At 41.5% G+C, this 16,930-nt stretch overlaps 2 protein-coding genes across 3 annotated transcripts in view; both read right to left on the reverse strand.

The window, feature by feature from the left end:
• LOC135711020 (carboxypeptidase N subunit 2-like) overlaps positions 1-16,930 on the reverse strand; it is a 403,442-nt gene that overhangs the window by 17,559 nt on the left and 368,953 nt on the right. The window lies entirely within an intron of this gene.
• Positions 11,745-12,977, reverse strand: LOC135711014 (alcohol dehydrogenase class-3-like). Its single transcript, XM_065233753.1, has one exon. It carries the CDS (start codon positions 12,929-12,931, stop codon positions 11,798-11,800), a length of 1,134 nt encoding a protein of 377 aa, XP_065089825.1. The 5' UTR covers positions 12,932-12,977; the 3' UTR covers positions 11,745-11,797.

Genomic DNA, 16,930 nt, shown 5'->3' on the forward strand with positions numbered 1-16,930 from the left:
GTCAAATATCGTGCGCGATAAGGATTCCTTCTAGCGACGAATAAAACGCCTCTATGCATAAGATGGATTGCATTCTGCCCGCGGTCGGCGTAGACGAGGAAACCATCTACAGACCAGGCTGCTGAGATCGTTGCTGATAAATCCAACGGAAACGCTTCAAAAGCACTACACATTTCTGCTCAATCTGGAAGAGGAACTGCTGAAGGTGATGATTCCGGGCAAGAAGCTCTCGGAGGTTTTCGATTATGCCAAGAACGAGGATCCCAAGCTAAGACGTTTGGTTTTGCAAACGGGTTGGAGTTCCGGGAGAATTCTATCATAGTACCTCAACCCGTGAAATTCGGTTTAAAATTGTATGCTAATTAGGTTGAGCGGAAGCAATAAAAATTCCGTGTGATTGTGCCTCGAACAGTAGTTCGGTATTGTTCAACTGAGTCTGGTTTGGTAGATGACAAATTGACGGATTGCTGTCACAACGTCACATCCTGCCATTCCCGAGCCGTTGCATCAACATAATATTTGCATATATATATTTCCGCATTCAACCGCCACCACTGCATTTATGATAGTTCTTGGGAATTCCAGATTTCATGTGAAACCTGAGATAATTTTGAGTACAATTTTAAGAAAATTCTGAATTGGATTCTCTGATGAAAGCTCATAGATGTTTCTGAGGATTATTCCATGATACTTTAGAGCGGAACTGCTGGGATCCTAAGAGGGAAAGTATAAGGGCAATCAGAGGATAATTGTAAGGAATTGGTGAGGAAAAATGCATCAGGAGCATAATTCATTGGATATTTTGGGAGAATACTAAGGAACATGCTTGACATGCACAGTTGTACACACCAACTTCTCATTTGTTAATAACTTTTCACTCAGTTGTTGAAATTTGTTTTTCTTTAAAGTGATTGATAGATTAGGATCATAGTTTATTATTGATATGCAAAGAGTAGGTAAATCTTAACATTTGATTCAACAACAATGCATTTTTACACTTAAAGCCCGAGATGTGCAGCGAGCATTTCTCACTTCATTTTTGCAACGCAAAATCAAATACAGTTGATTACTAGAATTAAAATCTACATTTTTTTACCTATCTTTAACAAGCTTAATCTCTATTCTATCCAAGGTGTAAGTCACTCAGCACATTGTGCCGGAATTATATTCTACACAGCTTGGGCACATCCATTGGCACATTTTTGGCATATCTTCGGCACAATCTCGTAGGCATTAGATTGTTGTAAATAAAATGGGAGCACTGGTCGACAATTGTCATTGAAGTTGTTCAGAACATTACGTGCTGTTTGACTGTATGTTCAGGAACATCTTCTAATTGAATATACCACAGGAACTCAGACCAGTAGTTCACGTATAGATCTAAATACGAAATGTAGGTTCTAGAGTGGACTCAAGAGGAAGAGGCAGTTAATCAGACCTCATGAGTACCCTTAATTCAAATAATGTTGCAAATCACACAATACTAACTGAAGAAGTCTATTCATCACCCTCTATAGTCGGTCTCTAACAATGCTCCCCACCGGTTCCAACTCTTTCCAGCCGAAAGGCTAGATTTCTGGTCTGCCTTTGAGGGCATTATAAAACACTAAAATACAGGACTTTTATTACCCTATGGATCACAAAACACCGAAAGTTCACACACCCGCCACTTCCCGCGTCATCCTCAATCCGATTGATCCTTGCGATTTCAAACCAAAACATTCAAGGTGTCAGAAATACCGGGTTGCCGGGATGGGTATTTTACAAAAAATCGCAGCTTGCTCTATGACCGGCACAATCGGCATACTTGCGGCACACTGACAAAAAAGATGACCCAAGATTGGTGTGCGGAGTGACCTACCCCATGATTCTACCTACTGCTTCATAAAAAAAAATGTTTTGTCAACTGTATGCAAAGTTATTAACAAATGAGCAGTTCGTGACCAAAACTGTGTATGCCACTAACTGAGACTAACTCAAGGAGAATTTTCCAGGAATTTGGAAAATTATGCCAGGAGAATTTGCCAAACATTCATCTAAAAACCTACAGAGTTTGTGAGAAGAACTGTACATGAATTCTTAGGAAACTTTCAATGTACGTAGAATAACAAGGCAAGGAAAGAATTTCAAAGGAGGTCTGAAATTAATTCAATAATAATTCGGAGAATTATTCCAAAGGGTTTTTTTTACTGAGAATACAGTCTGGAACGCGCAAAAATTGGTCAACTTCAAACTGGTGTATTTATGTTAAAAATGATAAAAAAAATCTGAAATGCTGCATTTGTAAATTCATTGTATGTACAACGGTTGCTATGATGATTTTTCACCGTTTGCTCTCCAGTTTTCAAAATGACGTCCAGCAAGAGCGGCGTGTCAAAATTTTGCTCGCGCAGCAAGAGAATCCGACGTTCTCACACACCAAGTTGGCAAAATTTCTGGATGTGGCCAAATCGACCGTGACAAACGTTTTAAAAATGTTCGGGGAGCGTCTTTCGTATGCCAAGAAGCCTGGAAGCTGCAGCAATCGTAACCCAGACGTGGCAGCGACGACGAAGAAGGTGGCGGTGAAATATAAGCGGAATCCTAACCTCTCCATCCGGGACGTCGCTGGCAAGCTCAATGTTTCCCATACTACTGTGCAGCGGCGAAGGTGGCGAACCGAGACTACAAACAAAACACGTCGGCAAAGCAGCGGTCCTGGATGTGTCGTCATGGACGACGAAACTTATGTGACGGCGGATTTCAAGCAGCTTCCGGGACAGGAGTTTTATACCGCATCAGGAAAAGGGAAGGTGGCTGAAATTTTGAAAACCATCAAACTATCGAAGTTCCCGAAAAAATATCTTGTTTGGCAGGCCATAGGCACGTGTGGTCTAAAAAACGGTATTTTCATTAATACGAGAACCATCAATCAAGAGATCTACGTCCAGGAGTGCCTGGAAAAGCGGCTGCTACCATTCATAAAGCAACGCAATAGAACTGTGCTGTTCTGGCCGGTCTTGGCGAGCTGCCACTATGGGAAAAAGGCAATCGAGTGGTACGATGCGAACAACGTGGTTGTGGTACCCAAAACCACAACCCTTCCAACAGCCCAGAACTCCGCCCTATCGAACGGTATTGGGCCTTGGTCAAACGGAATCTCAAAAAAAAAACTAATAGATCCATGGAAAACGAGCAGCAGTTTAAATCTAACTGGCGTTCGGCGGCGAATAAGGTCGATGAGACCACTGTGCAAAATTTAATGGAAGGGGTTAAGCGGAAAGCACGGCAGTTCAGATTTGGCAAACCAAAGGAATAAACGGACATTTTTTCCTTTAAATATAAAAATTGAACTACCAAAAGAAAAAAGAGAAGATTTTTGTGATATGAATTTTGACTGAAAGAAACGATTTTTTGTCGACCAATTTTTGCGAGTTCCAGTCAACGTATTTGAACTAGTCATTTTTGTATTACTGCATGCGTGAAGTTAGCGATTTACACGGTTGAAGATGCTTAACGTCAAATATCAGACTGAAAGTGGTCATGATGCTTATGTCAGATGGCGACTTGAGTGTGAAACAATAAATAGAACTGTTTCCACACATCAAAGGTACGTGAGAAAATCGGTGATTATCTCTTTTGCCCTCCCCAACAGTGGAGTTTGGTAGAAGAGATGATCAACCCGATTCGTGTCTTCCTCAAAATTGACTTTTGTCCACATTCTACTATCTAGATACAATTTTCATTGCTCTAACGGAACTATCATTTCTATACTTTCATCTTCTCATCTATTTTATAAAATGGCAACTTAAGGTCTGATATTTGACGTTAAGCATCTCGAACTATATTGTATAATAATGACTAGCATTATACAACAACTTGAGCTTGAGCTTGAGCTTGAGCTTGATTGGCCGCCCACGGTTGCTACTCTGTTATTGCCAGACCAGCTGTAATTACACAGAGAATCAATAGACTATGCTTGGGACTAGCAATCATCCTCAATGTGTAAAAACTGGTGATCTTAAATTAGGCAATACCAGCGCCGGCCGCTCCCGAACACAGGTCAAGAAAGGAATGGGAAGGATTGTGTTGACATGACACTCGCTTTGATGGAAGCCGAGAACACCTCTGAACTTCCACGAGGAATCACTGGGATGTTGGATAAGAGGGGTGGGTTTGCAGCAGGGTTCGTTTTGGTAAACGATAAGCTTAATTGATGTCCTAACGATCATATAACGCGAAGGAGCTTGGGACTAAACCCACGGTCTTCTGCTAAGTAAGCAAACACGTTTGCCACTAGGCAGACGAGCACCTTTTTAATCACCGAGTTGCTGTTATTATCATGTAGTCATATTAACAAATAAAACGATTGACGAATCTTGAATGTGGATGGGCCTGAGATTAGACTCATGATGTTCTGCTCAGTAAGCAAAAACGGTTGCTTTAAGGCCACCGAGCCCCTCATATCACATAATACCGTTGCTCAAATTTGTGTATCCATTCAAACCCGGAACCAACGACAACAACGAGTTTCGCAAAATACACGATACACAAGCGATTTTACCATAAATCTCTTTTATATGTAAGGACCTGGAACCGCGTTTTTCTGCTCAGTAAGCAGGCCACTGTAACCGACGATCTTTCAAATCCGAAAACTACAAACTACGAAAAAGTACTTAGGCCTTCATTTAGTTCAACTTTCACGCGACGTTCAATGACAGGGTCCTATCCAGGATTACATCTGAAAAATTCAAATCTGGCCAACGCTTACCTAAACCTGTTCTAATCCACCTAAAATGACTAACGAATGGAAGACTTTGACTATCCAGCCATGCAATAGTCTCATTCCGTGCCTTATGGCAACTTGATGATTCTACTGCGCTCATCTTTTGGCACCACCCAGGGAAGACTTCGTCCTATACCCAATGCTTAACTTATCTCCATTCCACTCAGCTATTCGCAATTTCTTGTGATATAGTGGACGGAATATTATTATATGAGACAATTCAATGCAGACGTCTTTCCAAATTTGGCAGATCGACAGGCATCGGTGAGTTACCACGATAGTTGCTATTCATCAACTCGACAACGTCCCATCGTCAACGCCTGCTATGAGAATTTCCCATTGCAGACGCCAACGAAATGACGTCATCGAGCTATCGATCAACTACCCTGGTTATCGCCTGGTACCTTATAACACGATGCTAGGAGGCGAACCGGAAGAATCGATGAGCTACCTCTACCACCCCCCCTCCCCAATGATAAGCATTATACAACTACTATACAAAAACTATGCAAGTGTGACCATGGATGTGCTTATATATTATATTCTACAAATAATGCCCATGTTCATAGTTTGTCATACAAGTGTATCCGCGGCATTAATCTGATGCTTTTCATCAACATCAAACTCTTTCGATGTCCAAGTAGGCATTTTGAAGCGTATAATTTATCAATGATATAATCCTCTGTACTTACAGGTGGATTCAAGTGGTGGTGTAGGTCCGGTTTCTGGATACAAAGTTTAGAGGTATGGAGGCTGATTTTTTTTGTTTGATTTATATGGATGATCGTATTTCTGATATATTTAAATCGTTATTGGAAAGCCTGTATGTACGTATATGGGGGGGGGGGGGGGGGTGACGCCGGCGTAGTGGTTAGGATCCATACCTCTCACGCCAAAGTCACGAGCTCAAATCTCAGTCCCGGACAAGTCACGAATGACCACAAAACTGTTAAAGTGACTATAATAAAAAAAAAAAAAAAAAAAACAAAAATACAGGTCCTCTCCTTTGGAACGTACAAAGGCAATCTGCGCATCTTATACGATTTGTTTCGTTAGTATATCACAGTGTATATCCTGAACTATACGAACCAAAATGTTGACTGGGGACTTTCTTGGGAAAGTTTTTGAATAATTAAGATTGTGCTCAAAACACAGGAATAGCCTGTGTCAATTCTGATATATTAAACTAAAATTAACAAACAAGCTTTAAATCATTTCAGCTACAAGTTTGCCAAACATCATGCTTCTCAATTAAAAAAAAAATAAGCAAGTTCTGTTTTGAATATCAATCAAACTACTTTTACGGTAAAAACAAGTACGTTTTAAAGTAAAAACAAAGTTTACCGAAGACTTAATTTCTCGATGGTCTCGTCAATATCGAGATATGGAGAATTCACTGAATGTATTATATTATTTAAACATTTTTTTTTGAGTTTTTACTCAAAATATCTTGAATTTATTCTACTGTGTGAAAAGGAATTATATTTTCCTAAACCTTTGCCTCAGATGTCATTTCGATTGGAAGTGATGAAATCAAGCTGAACATTGCTTTAGGTCCTAAGTAACATTGATCGATTATCTTCGTCGACTTCAGCATATAACCGTTTCTTGTTGTGTTTGTTGTATTAGATGCTAGATAAAAGCTTCTTTTATCGATATGTGTGCTAAAAATACCTGGGAATGTCTTTACATGGCCGTGGGCATACAAAGAGAAAGTCGACGAAGATAATATGTCATTGTTACTTAGGACCTAATGTAATGTTCAGTTTGAAATAGTCAAATTTTAGCTCAAATGCAAATGATTGACCATAATAAAAAATAAATGATTTTTTTGCCATTTGGCTTGGAAGTGCTCTCAAGTAAAATCAAAAACTTTCTGATGTTTCCACAAGATGAAACCTTCACCAGCAGTATTATATAAAATCATTTTCCCAAATTTGACCATTCACCCATCCTTACTAACCTTATCCATACCCAGTTGCTGTAGTCACAAGAACAGGGTAAAATAAGAACTGGCACATATGTGAATGTAGCTCACCAGACTGATAACTTTTCACTGCATTCATCTCTGTCTCGACTAGTACAGCAAGACATAACAAAACAAACGTACACAAATATCTACAGTGAGGAGGAAAGTGAACACTACCAATCTACGCTCGTACAGTCAGTCCGTTCCGTCTACCATTACATGTTGTCCTATTTTGCTGCCCCAGGAAGCTTGTAGTTGTGGTGTAAAATAAATGGAACAGACTATTATTTATCCCGGGTTGACATACAAACGTAAGAGTGATTCATTCCTACAATTTTAAGTGACGTTGTAGTTGGTGCTGAGAAATGTTCCAACAGCAAATCCGCTGTAAGTAATTACCTGTTTTCCGAGTCGGAAAAGGACATTGTACCCCTACCAATCGTGCAACAATGTGTAATGAGCACCAGATGGTAGTTTTGAAATCCATGCTTATCATGTGCTACGGATGGAGACGGACAGACTGGCAGACAGCCAGTAACGATGACGGACGGGATGATCAACCGAAGAGGCACGATATAGTGCTAGGCGTTAATCTAGCTGTCAATCAATGCCGGGGGATTTTCTTCTCACCACTGAACTGCATTTGCATGCATAGGTTCCGAGTCTCATTTGGGTGGTGGTTTAAGGTTGTCAAAAACGCATTATTGTCTCGGCGAGGCTCATTATGCTTTGACCGACCAGGAATGCGTCGTGGAATAGTGAATAACGCGTGCGCTCACGTCAAATTTATAATCGCTTTAAATAAGTAGAACGAGGCATCATCAATCTGTTCTTAGGACCGGTATTTTACAAAGGTGACATTTGGTGAGGACAACAATAGCGATGTTTCATAGAGATGGTGTGTTGAGTGCTAGAAAGGTTAATGGATTGTCATAAGTAATGACGGCTTTGAAACTGGGAAAAGGTGTCGGATTTAGCTCATCATTTCTTGATCATGCTGGTTCGGTACTTAGAATTTAGTGATCATTGATCTTTAGAGTACTTTCCCTAATTATATTGATTTTCAGAATATTGAAGCAGCATCCTAAATCGACTTGAACATGCTCCTTCAAGAATTCATCAATTGATTCAGGCAGTTGAAAATGACATTTCCTACCACTAAAAGGAAACAATATTTTGAGATATTTTATTCTAGGACCACGAGAAAAGTAGCCAGTTTTGTGAAATCACGTGTGAAACCTTAATAACATTGTTATGATTATTTTGCTTAACGTCAAACAGAAATGAACTTCGATCTTTAATGATGGATTAATCAAAAACATTCCTCATTTAGCTGCAAAGCTGACATATTTTGGTTTTGTAGCTGTGTTTCTCGAGGTAATTATTTTCATTTTATGACATTTTCAATCGAGTTTATTGCCTTAAAAGTGTTTTAGTGTTCATGATTCAGGAAAATGCTTAAAAAATTTGTCCTAGTGGAGGGGAACCGATTCCAAAAAAAAAAGAAGTTATAAAGTGCCCTGTTGTGTTTGTGAGGAGAAAGCGTTATATCTCGGTGGGAATCTTCCAGAACCGATTCGTCGGCAAAGTGGATACCTCTACAGTGCGTGAACAACCTTTAATTACTTTGAGTGATGTGGTTTAGTGTCGAAACATAAGATGAAAAATGCAGTGACTTTTTCGTTTTCCACGAAGGAATTTGGAACAATTTGTGCTAGCTGGCTCAAAATTGGTGAGATCGGCAGCCATAAGTATTCACCTTTAGAATTGAATGAACGATCCATAAAATAATGAAAAACGTTCATTAAAACATCCAAATAATACATAAAACACCGCAGGAAGTGTGAATGATCCTTAAAAAATATCAATATGATCCATATTTTATGAAAAATTTAGCAACACAATTGTAAAAATTTACCGCTAATTTTCTAAAGAATGAGCATTGCAATTACCCGAATTACCCATAACATATTGTAAATGATCCATAAAACATTCAGCAATTTACCTTAAACTAATGAAAGTTATCCATAGAAAATCAAGCATGCGCACCTAAAAATATAGCCACGATCCATAAATTAGACATATATTGTGGATGTTTTGGACATTTTTTTTAAATTTGATCCATAAACCTTGGAAAATTGCCCCATTACTGCGTAGCTACTCTGGTTCACTGTTCTGCTCGTGTTTTATTTTTTTTCTCAGAAGAGCAGAGCGATGGGCGAGCATCTAGAATAAGCATCTATAAGAAACTTCTAAAAAATATTCCCTAGGATGCTTCTTAACACTCTGAACACGATGCAACCAGTAAGATGTGTAATGGCAAATTGGTACTGTTTGAAAAATCGTTACTCAGCAACTTATCAATAGATTTTAAACCTATTCATACCGAATAAATCTTTAAAGTCTTTAGTTTCAAGTGACAACCAGAGATTTGAAATTCGTCAATAAACAGCTGAGCTATGATTTTTCAAACATTACAAATTTGCCGTTACACATTTTACCAGAGACATCGTGTTCAGGGTGTTAAAGATTAATATAGAAGCTTTTTTTGGAAGCTAATTCTAGACGCTTCGCACTTCTAACTCATAAAACACGGATAGGTCAGTAATTCTAAGTTGTGACGTAGTAATGGAACATCTTTTCAAGGTTTATGGAACAAAATAAAAAAGTAAGTGTCCAAAACATGAACACTATATGCCTAAATTATGGATCATGAATTTAAGAGCGCAAACATGATTTTCTAGGGATCACTTTCATTAGTTTAAGGTTCATTGCTGAATGTTTTATGGATCATTTGCAATATGTTTATGGGTAAGTCTTACAATTTCAATGCTCATTCATTAGATATGTAGCGGTACATTTTTACAATTGTGTTGCTAAATTTTTCTGAAAATATGGACTTTATTGATATTTTTATGGATCATTCCCAAATTAAAAGGGATTTAACTTGGGGTTTAATGGATCATTTGGGTGTTTTTAAGGAGCGTTTTAAAATTTGTTATGGATCAGTTATTGGTTTTTATATTCAAAAGTCCACTAGAAGCCATCCAAAAACTTTACGAATCAATTCCCAGACGAATCCAAGCTGTTTTTGAAGCAAATGGTGGTCCAAAATCATATTAGACGGTTCCATTATAACATTTTCCATTTTATAACAATTTTGAATGGCATTCTTAATTTAAAACTAATAATTCATTAATAATACATAGCTTTGCAAATAGCAAATAGCTTTGAAACCCAGATTAAAAGCGCAACTTTTCAAATAAGAATGGTTTATTCGCACTGTCACTATTGTTTATTTGAAATGCAGGAAATGACACTAACTGATGGTCACTAGCGAGCACAAAAGTGCTGGCGAACATCCCCAGAGCTGACGTCGTCAGTCATTTTGTTCATTAAAGAGTTATTGTTGCGCTTTTGCTACACCTTACATTAATACAAGAGAGAGACTTTTATTGGTCTACAACCAGAGTTGCAAGACCTAATCTCCTTATCCACTGCTAGTAGTCAATGGTCCATTTCAAGACTTCAGAAAGTTCGAGCTGTCGAACGGCATTATGAAGTGAAAATACAATTTTCCTCTTGCATGTTATCCGGGGCCATCTGCTGGTTCCAGAATGAGCTCCCCAATGGCATTGTTCTGTGTAAAAATGTGATTGCATCCTACTACAGGTTCCCTCCAGGGCATTCCAGTGACTCCGGAAAGGTCAATGTGGTCAATGATCCACTTCAATTCTATAGAAAGCATATTCATGAAAATCCATGAAGAAAGAGCTGTCGCACGGCATGTTTTTGAGTAAAAACGCAATTGTCCCCTGCTACAGGTTTCCCCGGAGGTATCCAGTGGTTCCGAGAGCGGCCAATGTGGTCAATGATTCACTTTAAGTCTATAGAAAGAATATTCATGAAAATCTATGAAGAAAGAGCTGTCGCACGGCATGTTTTGGTGTAAAAACGCAACTGCCTCCTACTAGAGGTTCCTCCGGGGGTATCCCGTGATTCCGAGAGCTGCCAATGTGGTCACTGATCCATTTGAAGTTTAATGAATGCCTATTCATGAAAAACCATGAAGAATGAGCTGTCGCACGGCATGTTTTGGTGTAAAAATGCAATTGTCCTCTGCTCCAGGTTCCCCCGGGGGGATACTGGATGTTCCGATAGTGGCCAATGTGGTGAATGATGCATTTAAAGTTTATCGAAAGTCTATGGACGAGAAACCATGAAGAAAGAGCTACCGCACGGTATGTTTTGAGTGATTAAATGATCTGCCCGCCTTCAGAAACCTCCACCAGAACCGATTCCAGAGAAATTGCCATATATCGGTTGATTATAGGCCGATTTTAGTTCTTGGCATATGATTCGCTTAAGAAATGGTTCTTCTTCCGTTGTATTTACTAAAAATAAATATATTTAACCAGCATCATATATAAAATTCCACCAAAAATTTAGCAAGTTAGACAAGCCCTCCGGAAACCCGGGATATCTCCGATATCCGATGACCAGGATTATTTTCGTGGCCACACCGTAGAACAATATTAGTTTTCCAGTCAAATGCTGTTGGAAGATTTTAAATCGGATCATATTTGACGAAGTTACAACACTCCAAAGTTGACCATAAATTTGCCTATCCTAGTTATTTTGAGTAACCCCTATATGTTTGCCGGTGAGATCCATCTATTCTATAAGCTATACTATAACAGTATATAACATGAAATCAAGGGATTAGTCACTCCGCACAGTGTGCCAAAAATAAGCATGAGTACACCTGGGCACAGTCATTGGTAATTTTTACATACCCTAACCGTGAATCTCCACCAAGTTCCGCTATGACTTCTCCATAATCGAATTGAATTCCACCAAACACACACATCCTAATGCCTGTCCAAAGAAGTATGTACATGAAAAAAATCAGGGTAATCGTTTGCATAGAAACACCCTTCAAGAAACCTCAACATTACCGGAAAAAATGCACATCCAAGATAGTTTATCACCCTAACCTTCGATAAATTAGATAAATAATTTTACCACCACGAAAATAGAACAAAATGCAGTGTTTGAAATACTTAGAAATTAACAACCGATCGAATGCTTTTACCTTCGTGCATAAGAGTAAACGCTTCGTTGATCTTATCAACCGACATAGTATGAGTGATAAATTCATCCACCATTAATTTTTTATCCATGTAGCTAGTCACTAGCTTCGGAACACTTTCAACACTCTTCCATCCGCCGAAAGCGGTTCCCTTCCAAGTCCTACCAGTAACCAACTGGAACGGACGGGTTGAAATGTCACGTCCAGACTCAGCCACTCCGATAATAACCGAAACACCCCATCCACGGGAGCATGATTCAAGAGCGGCACGCATGGTCAACACATTGCCGACACATTCGAAAGTGTAATCCAGTCCACCGTCGGTCTTTTCAATCAGCACCTGTTGAATTGGCTTATCGTAATCTTTGGGATTGACGAACTCTGTGCAACCAAATTGTTCGCCTAATTTGAATTTGTTTGGATTGATATCGACTCCAATTATTCTGGTTGCTCCGGCAGCCTTGCAACCCATAGCTGCTGCTAATCCAACCGCTCCCAGTCCCCAGATGGCACAGCTGCTTCCTTCTTCAACTTTCGCTGTATTAAGAGCTGCTCCGTACCCTGTCGGAATGCCACATCCCAACAGACAAACCTTCTTTAATGGCGCCGCCGCATCGATCTTACATAGAGAGATTTCCGCAACGACAGTGTACTCAGAGAAGGTTGAAGTACCCATAAAATGGAACACATTTTTTCCTTTGCAAGTGAATCGAGATGTACCATCCGGCAATACGCCCTTTCCTTGAGTTGCACGAATCTTTGGGCAAAGGTTGGTCTTAGGACTCTTGCAAAACTTACACTCGAAGCACTGTGGAATGTACAGTGGAATTACATGGTCTCCGGGCTTGAATTTCGTAACACCTTCGCCAACGCTCTCTACGATGCCTGCACCTTCATGGCCAAGAATAACCGGAAAAATGCCCTCAGAATCATGACCATCCAATGTGTATGCATCCGTATGACACACACCAGAGGCCGTAATCTTCACACGTACCTCGCCAGCCTTTGGGGGCGCAACTTCAATCGTTTCGATCGAGAGTGGTTTCTTCGGCTCCCAAGCGACGGCTGCTTTGCATGAGATTACCTGTCCAGCTGTACTGCTCATTGTTGCACGATTTAATAAACTGTTTATTCGGGAGTCTATGGTTAGCAAACTCACTGTAGTTGATAACTGTTCGTAATACTTATATTTATTTCCAATCAACGTCCAAACCTTCACGGTCACCGTAGTGGTTTCATCATCCTTACGCTTAGACGGTCTCAAAACATGCAAGGCAGAAATTCAATGTGTATTAATCTTGGAACTTAGGGAAAATAGGTCTTCCAGACTGAACGGATCAATCACCATAATTTCCGCGTATTATCCATTGCAAAATAATCGAATATAGTCGCAGTTTGCAATATGATAAGATAAGCCTGGATGTTCGTATGAACCTGAGCCATCTTGAAACTCTCGGTACACTTTCCATCGACCAGATCCCAGCTTAGGTGCACATTTCCTCGTTTTCCGACGAGCTTACCAAAAAGTTATTATGCTGTATGATGGATGCTCGAGTCAAGCACAAAACTGGTGCAGTATGACCCACCCGGCAAACAGCGAGGAGTCATTTTTAGCGTATCCGGATCAACTTGCCTGAAATAAAAGTACTCCCCAATCAACTCACGAAGAGATGCCTGACGATGATATTTGTTCTCTGTCGCACGATGATGAGATTGATCTAGATGGTGAGTAATTTAAACGAAGCGGCCAAATACTAACTGCAACAGACTTTAGAAGACAATTGTGATACAGAAGATAGTGAGATACTGCTGGTGGTGTTGGATAATCATCATAATCATCATAATCATTTCTTCGTTACCGTGATTTTTAGCCGTAGGCTAACTTATCACGTTATACAGCAGATGGTCAGACTAGATCCTGCCTAAAAAAATAGGTTTCAATTTGACATTAATGTGACGTATACTGGCTCTTCTTACCCAATGAATGAGACAGACAACATTTTAAAAACATAATGTAAAGTGAGGATTAGATCGGGGCTGTGGTGAGGATTGGGTGCACGAACAAGGTAGAGCTCCACCGTAGGAGACAGTGCCCGGTCCGGCGGAGAAACCCCGACGGCAGAAAAAATAGAAACGTTCGGAACACACGATCAGTGCAGCTACCGACGGGGGGCTAGATTTGATCATACAAGTGGGCTTCCTTCAGAAAGGCGATCAGCGCAGCCAATGTCGAGAGGTCGTAACCAAGCAGATTACTGACGTTTTCCGGGAGTCGATGTTGTTCGCGTAGCTTCTGGAACTCCGGGGAGACACACAGCACGTGCTCCACCGAGGTGGAGATACTGCAAATTGAACAGACCTTGCGGAAAGGTGTCCTACCGAAATTACAGGAAATCCTCGCATGGCCGGTCTGGAGTCTTGAGATGATCCGCTGGTCCTTGAACTTTTGGTTGTCCAGCCAGGAAAGTGGTCCGCGGCTGGAACCATATCTGCTGCCAGGCTTCCATAATAGTATTCACAATCCAACGCCTGACGTCTAGGATGTGTAGCGGGGATGGGATACACCAGATCCCGCCAGTCTGTCCGCAGCCTCGTTTCCGGGAACACCGCAGTGTCCGGGGATCCACGTAAAGACGGTTGAAGGTGGGGCGTACCGTGTAATGGCTTGTATCCAGGGGTGGCTCAGGGCTTCAACTTCCGGCGCTTGGATGACGCTGTGTGAGTCAGTTAACACGAGGATCGGTTGATCTGCCGGATTGATGGCTGCGTCTAGAATAGCTGCGACTTCAGCGGAAAAGACGGAATACTCCTCCGGTAGACTTTGACTCGTTGCAATGTTCGGTCCTGTCACTTCGAGTCCAACTCCAGCCCGCGACCGCGATGCGTCCGTAAAGCGATGAACGTGCCCCGGATAAACCGACCCGAGAAGCTCTGCAACAGAACGTCTCAAAGCTACAGAGTTATCTCCGGCTTGGAATCCACTCTTAATCCGCTTATCTATGTTGACGACGTTTGATCGCCAACTCTTCTCTCCATGCCGGTGGACCCTGACCCAGGGTGGGGGGGGGGGGGGGTGTAGGTCATGGGTCTGTTCCCCTCGTTGAGGAGAAAGACCCTTTCGTTACCGGATGTCTTAGCAGCGAGGGCAACGGCTTTCGTAGCAATGGCTGCAGCAGATCGATAGCGGAGAGGGAGGATTCCGATTTCCACACATGCGGCGTCTGCAGGCGTTGAAGGGAGAAGGCCGGATACGATGCGTACGTAAGTATTGTATACCAGAACTAGGATGTGATTGAGCTTCTCGGTGGCTAAGCAGGTTATTTCGAGGCCGTTGAAAAGTCGACTGTCGATAACAGCCCGAGTGACACAAAGGCGGGCGGGAGATTGTCCTGACTATGTTGATGCGGCTACGACAGTTTTATTTCACCATCCTGAAGTGCTGAACACGCACTGTTTTCTTGAGCGGAATCGGATGATTTGAATGGTATTGCTGACGATAAGGATGAGGATGACGGTGGTGATGCTGCTGCTGACGACCGGGGGACACTTCAGCACGATCCGTCCAGTATCAGCAGTTGCGTTGGTGGCGCCACCAGTCCATACAATTCACCGAGCAAAAGTAACCGTCAGAGGTGGCAGCAGCAGCAGCAACAACAGTGACAAAAGCGTGCTTGGGAAACGAACCACCCAGTCGTCGTGGTGATGTCAGCATCTTCCGTTGCTCCGGTTCATGGCAGTAAGAGTGAGTTGATGGCTCTGGCGAAATTATCTGTTGCGGATACCAAATAATTGTTTGTGTCAACATTCAAATTTTGACACATTCGTACTGTGCAGGCACAGCAATAGTTCAGTAATGCCAGTTACATTAGAGATCACCATGGGTGCCAAACAATACCAAGGAGTGTGTCCCAAGGGGTAGGTCACTCCGCACACCAATCTTGGGTCATCTTTTTTGTCAGCCGCAAGTGTGCCGCAGGTATGCCGATTGTGCCGGTCATAGAGCAAGCTGCGATTGTTTGTAAAATACCCATCCTGGCAATCCAGAATTTCTCCTCCTTCTTTCCTTTATTTAACGTCTGTCTCTGTTCCGCAATCTAGTGCCAATCACCGACGGACATCGATTGCCATCCATTGACGACAATCGAATGTGCAGGAAGGCAGCTTCCACACCTGCGTAGGATATCGCACCCATTCAACACACATGGGCCGGGACCAACGGCTTTACTTCTCTTCCGAAGGAAGACGTGACCACAGAATTTTATGCCTCAGAAAAATCCCACCGACCTCGGCTGGGATTGAACTCAGACCCATTGGGGTGTTAGAAAGCAGTCACGCTTACCACTACACCACCGGCGCCGGCCCCCGGTTTTTCTGACACCTTGAATGTTTTGGTTTGAAACCGTAAGGATAAATCGGATTGAGGATGACGCGTGAAGTGTGCAAAATGTTGGTGTTTTGTCTTCATAGGATAATTAAAGTCCTGTGTTTTAAAGTTTTACAATGCCATCAAAGGCAAAGCAGAAACCTAGGCTTTTGTGATGTGAAAAGCAACGGTCTTTCAGCAACCGGAAAGAGTTGAAACCAGTGGGGAACATTGTTGGAGACCGACTAGAGAGGATGATGAATAGACTTCTGTAGTTTGTTTTGTATGAGTTGTAGCATTATTTGAATTAAGGGTACTAACGGGGTCTGCTTAACTACCTCTTTCTCTTGAGCCCACTCTAGAATCTATATCTCGTATTAAGATCTATAATTGAACTGCTGGTCTGTGTTCCTCTGATATATTCAATTAGTGGATGCTCCTGAACATACAGTCAGACAGCACGTAATGTTGTGAACAACTTCAATGACAGTTGTCCAGCAGTGCTCCCATTTTATTCACAACAATCCAATGCCTACGCGATGGTTCCCATATGTGTTTTTGGCACACTGTCCTGAGTTAACTTTCTCTTGGGCACTGCTACGACACACTGCAAAAATAGTTGGCGCAAAACAAGTGCGTTGAGTGACCACCCCGGTGCAACAACTTGAAAACTAAATACGATAGGGCATCGTTTGCTGACTGTTGCCGTGGGTATTGTGTATTTTCAAGGGACCCGGTTCA

This window comes from Ochlerotatus camptorhynchus, unplaced genomic scaffold (assembly GCF_037179485.1).
Source record: "Ochlerotatus camptorhynchus isolate MF236.1 unplaced genomic scaffold, CSIRO-AGI_Acam_v1.1 ptg000416l, whole genome shotgun sequence".
Lineage (NCBI taxonomy): Eukaryota > Metazoa > Arthropoda > Insecta > Diptera > Culicidae > Ochlerotatus > Ochlerotatus camptorhynchus.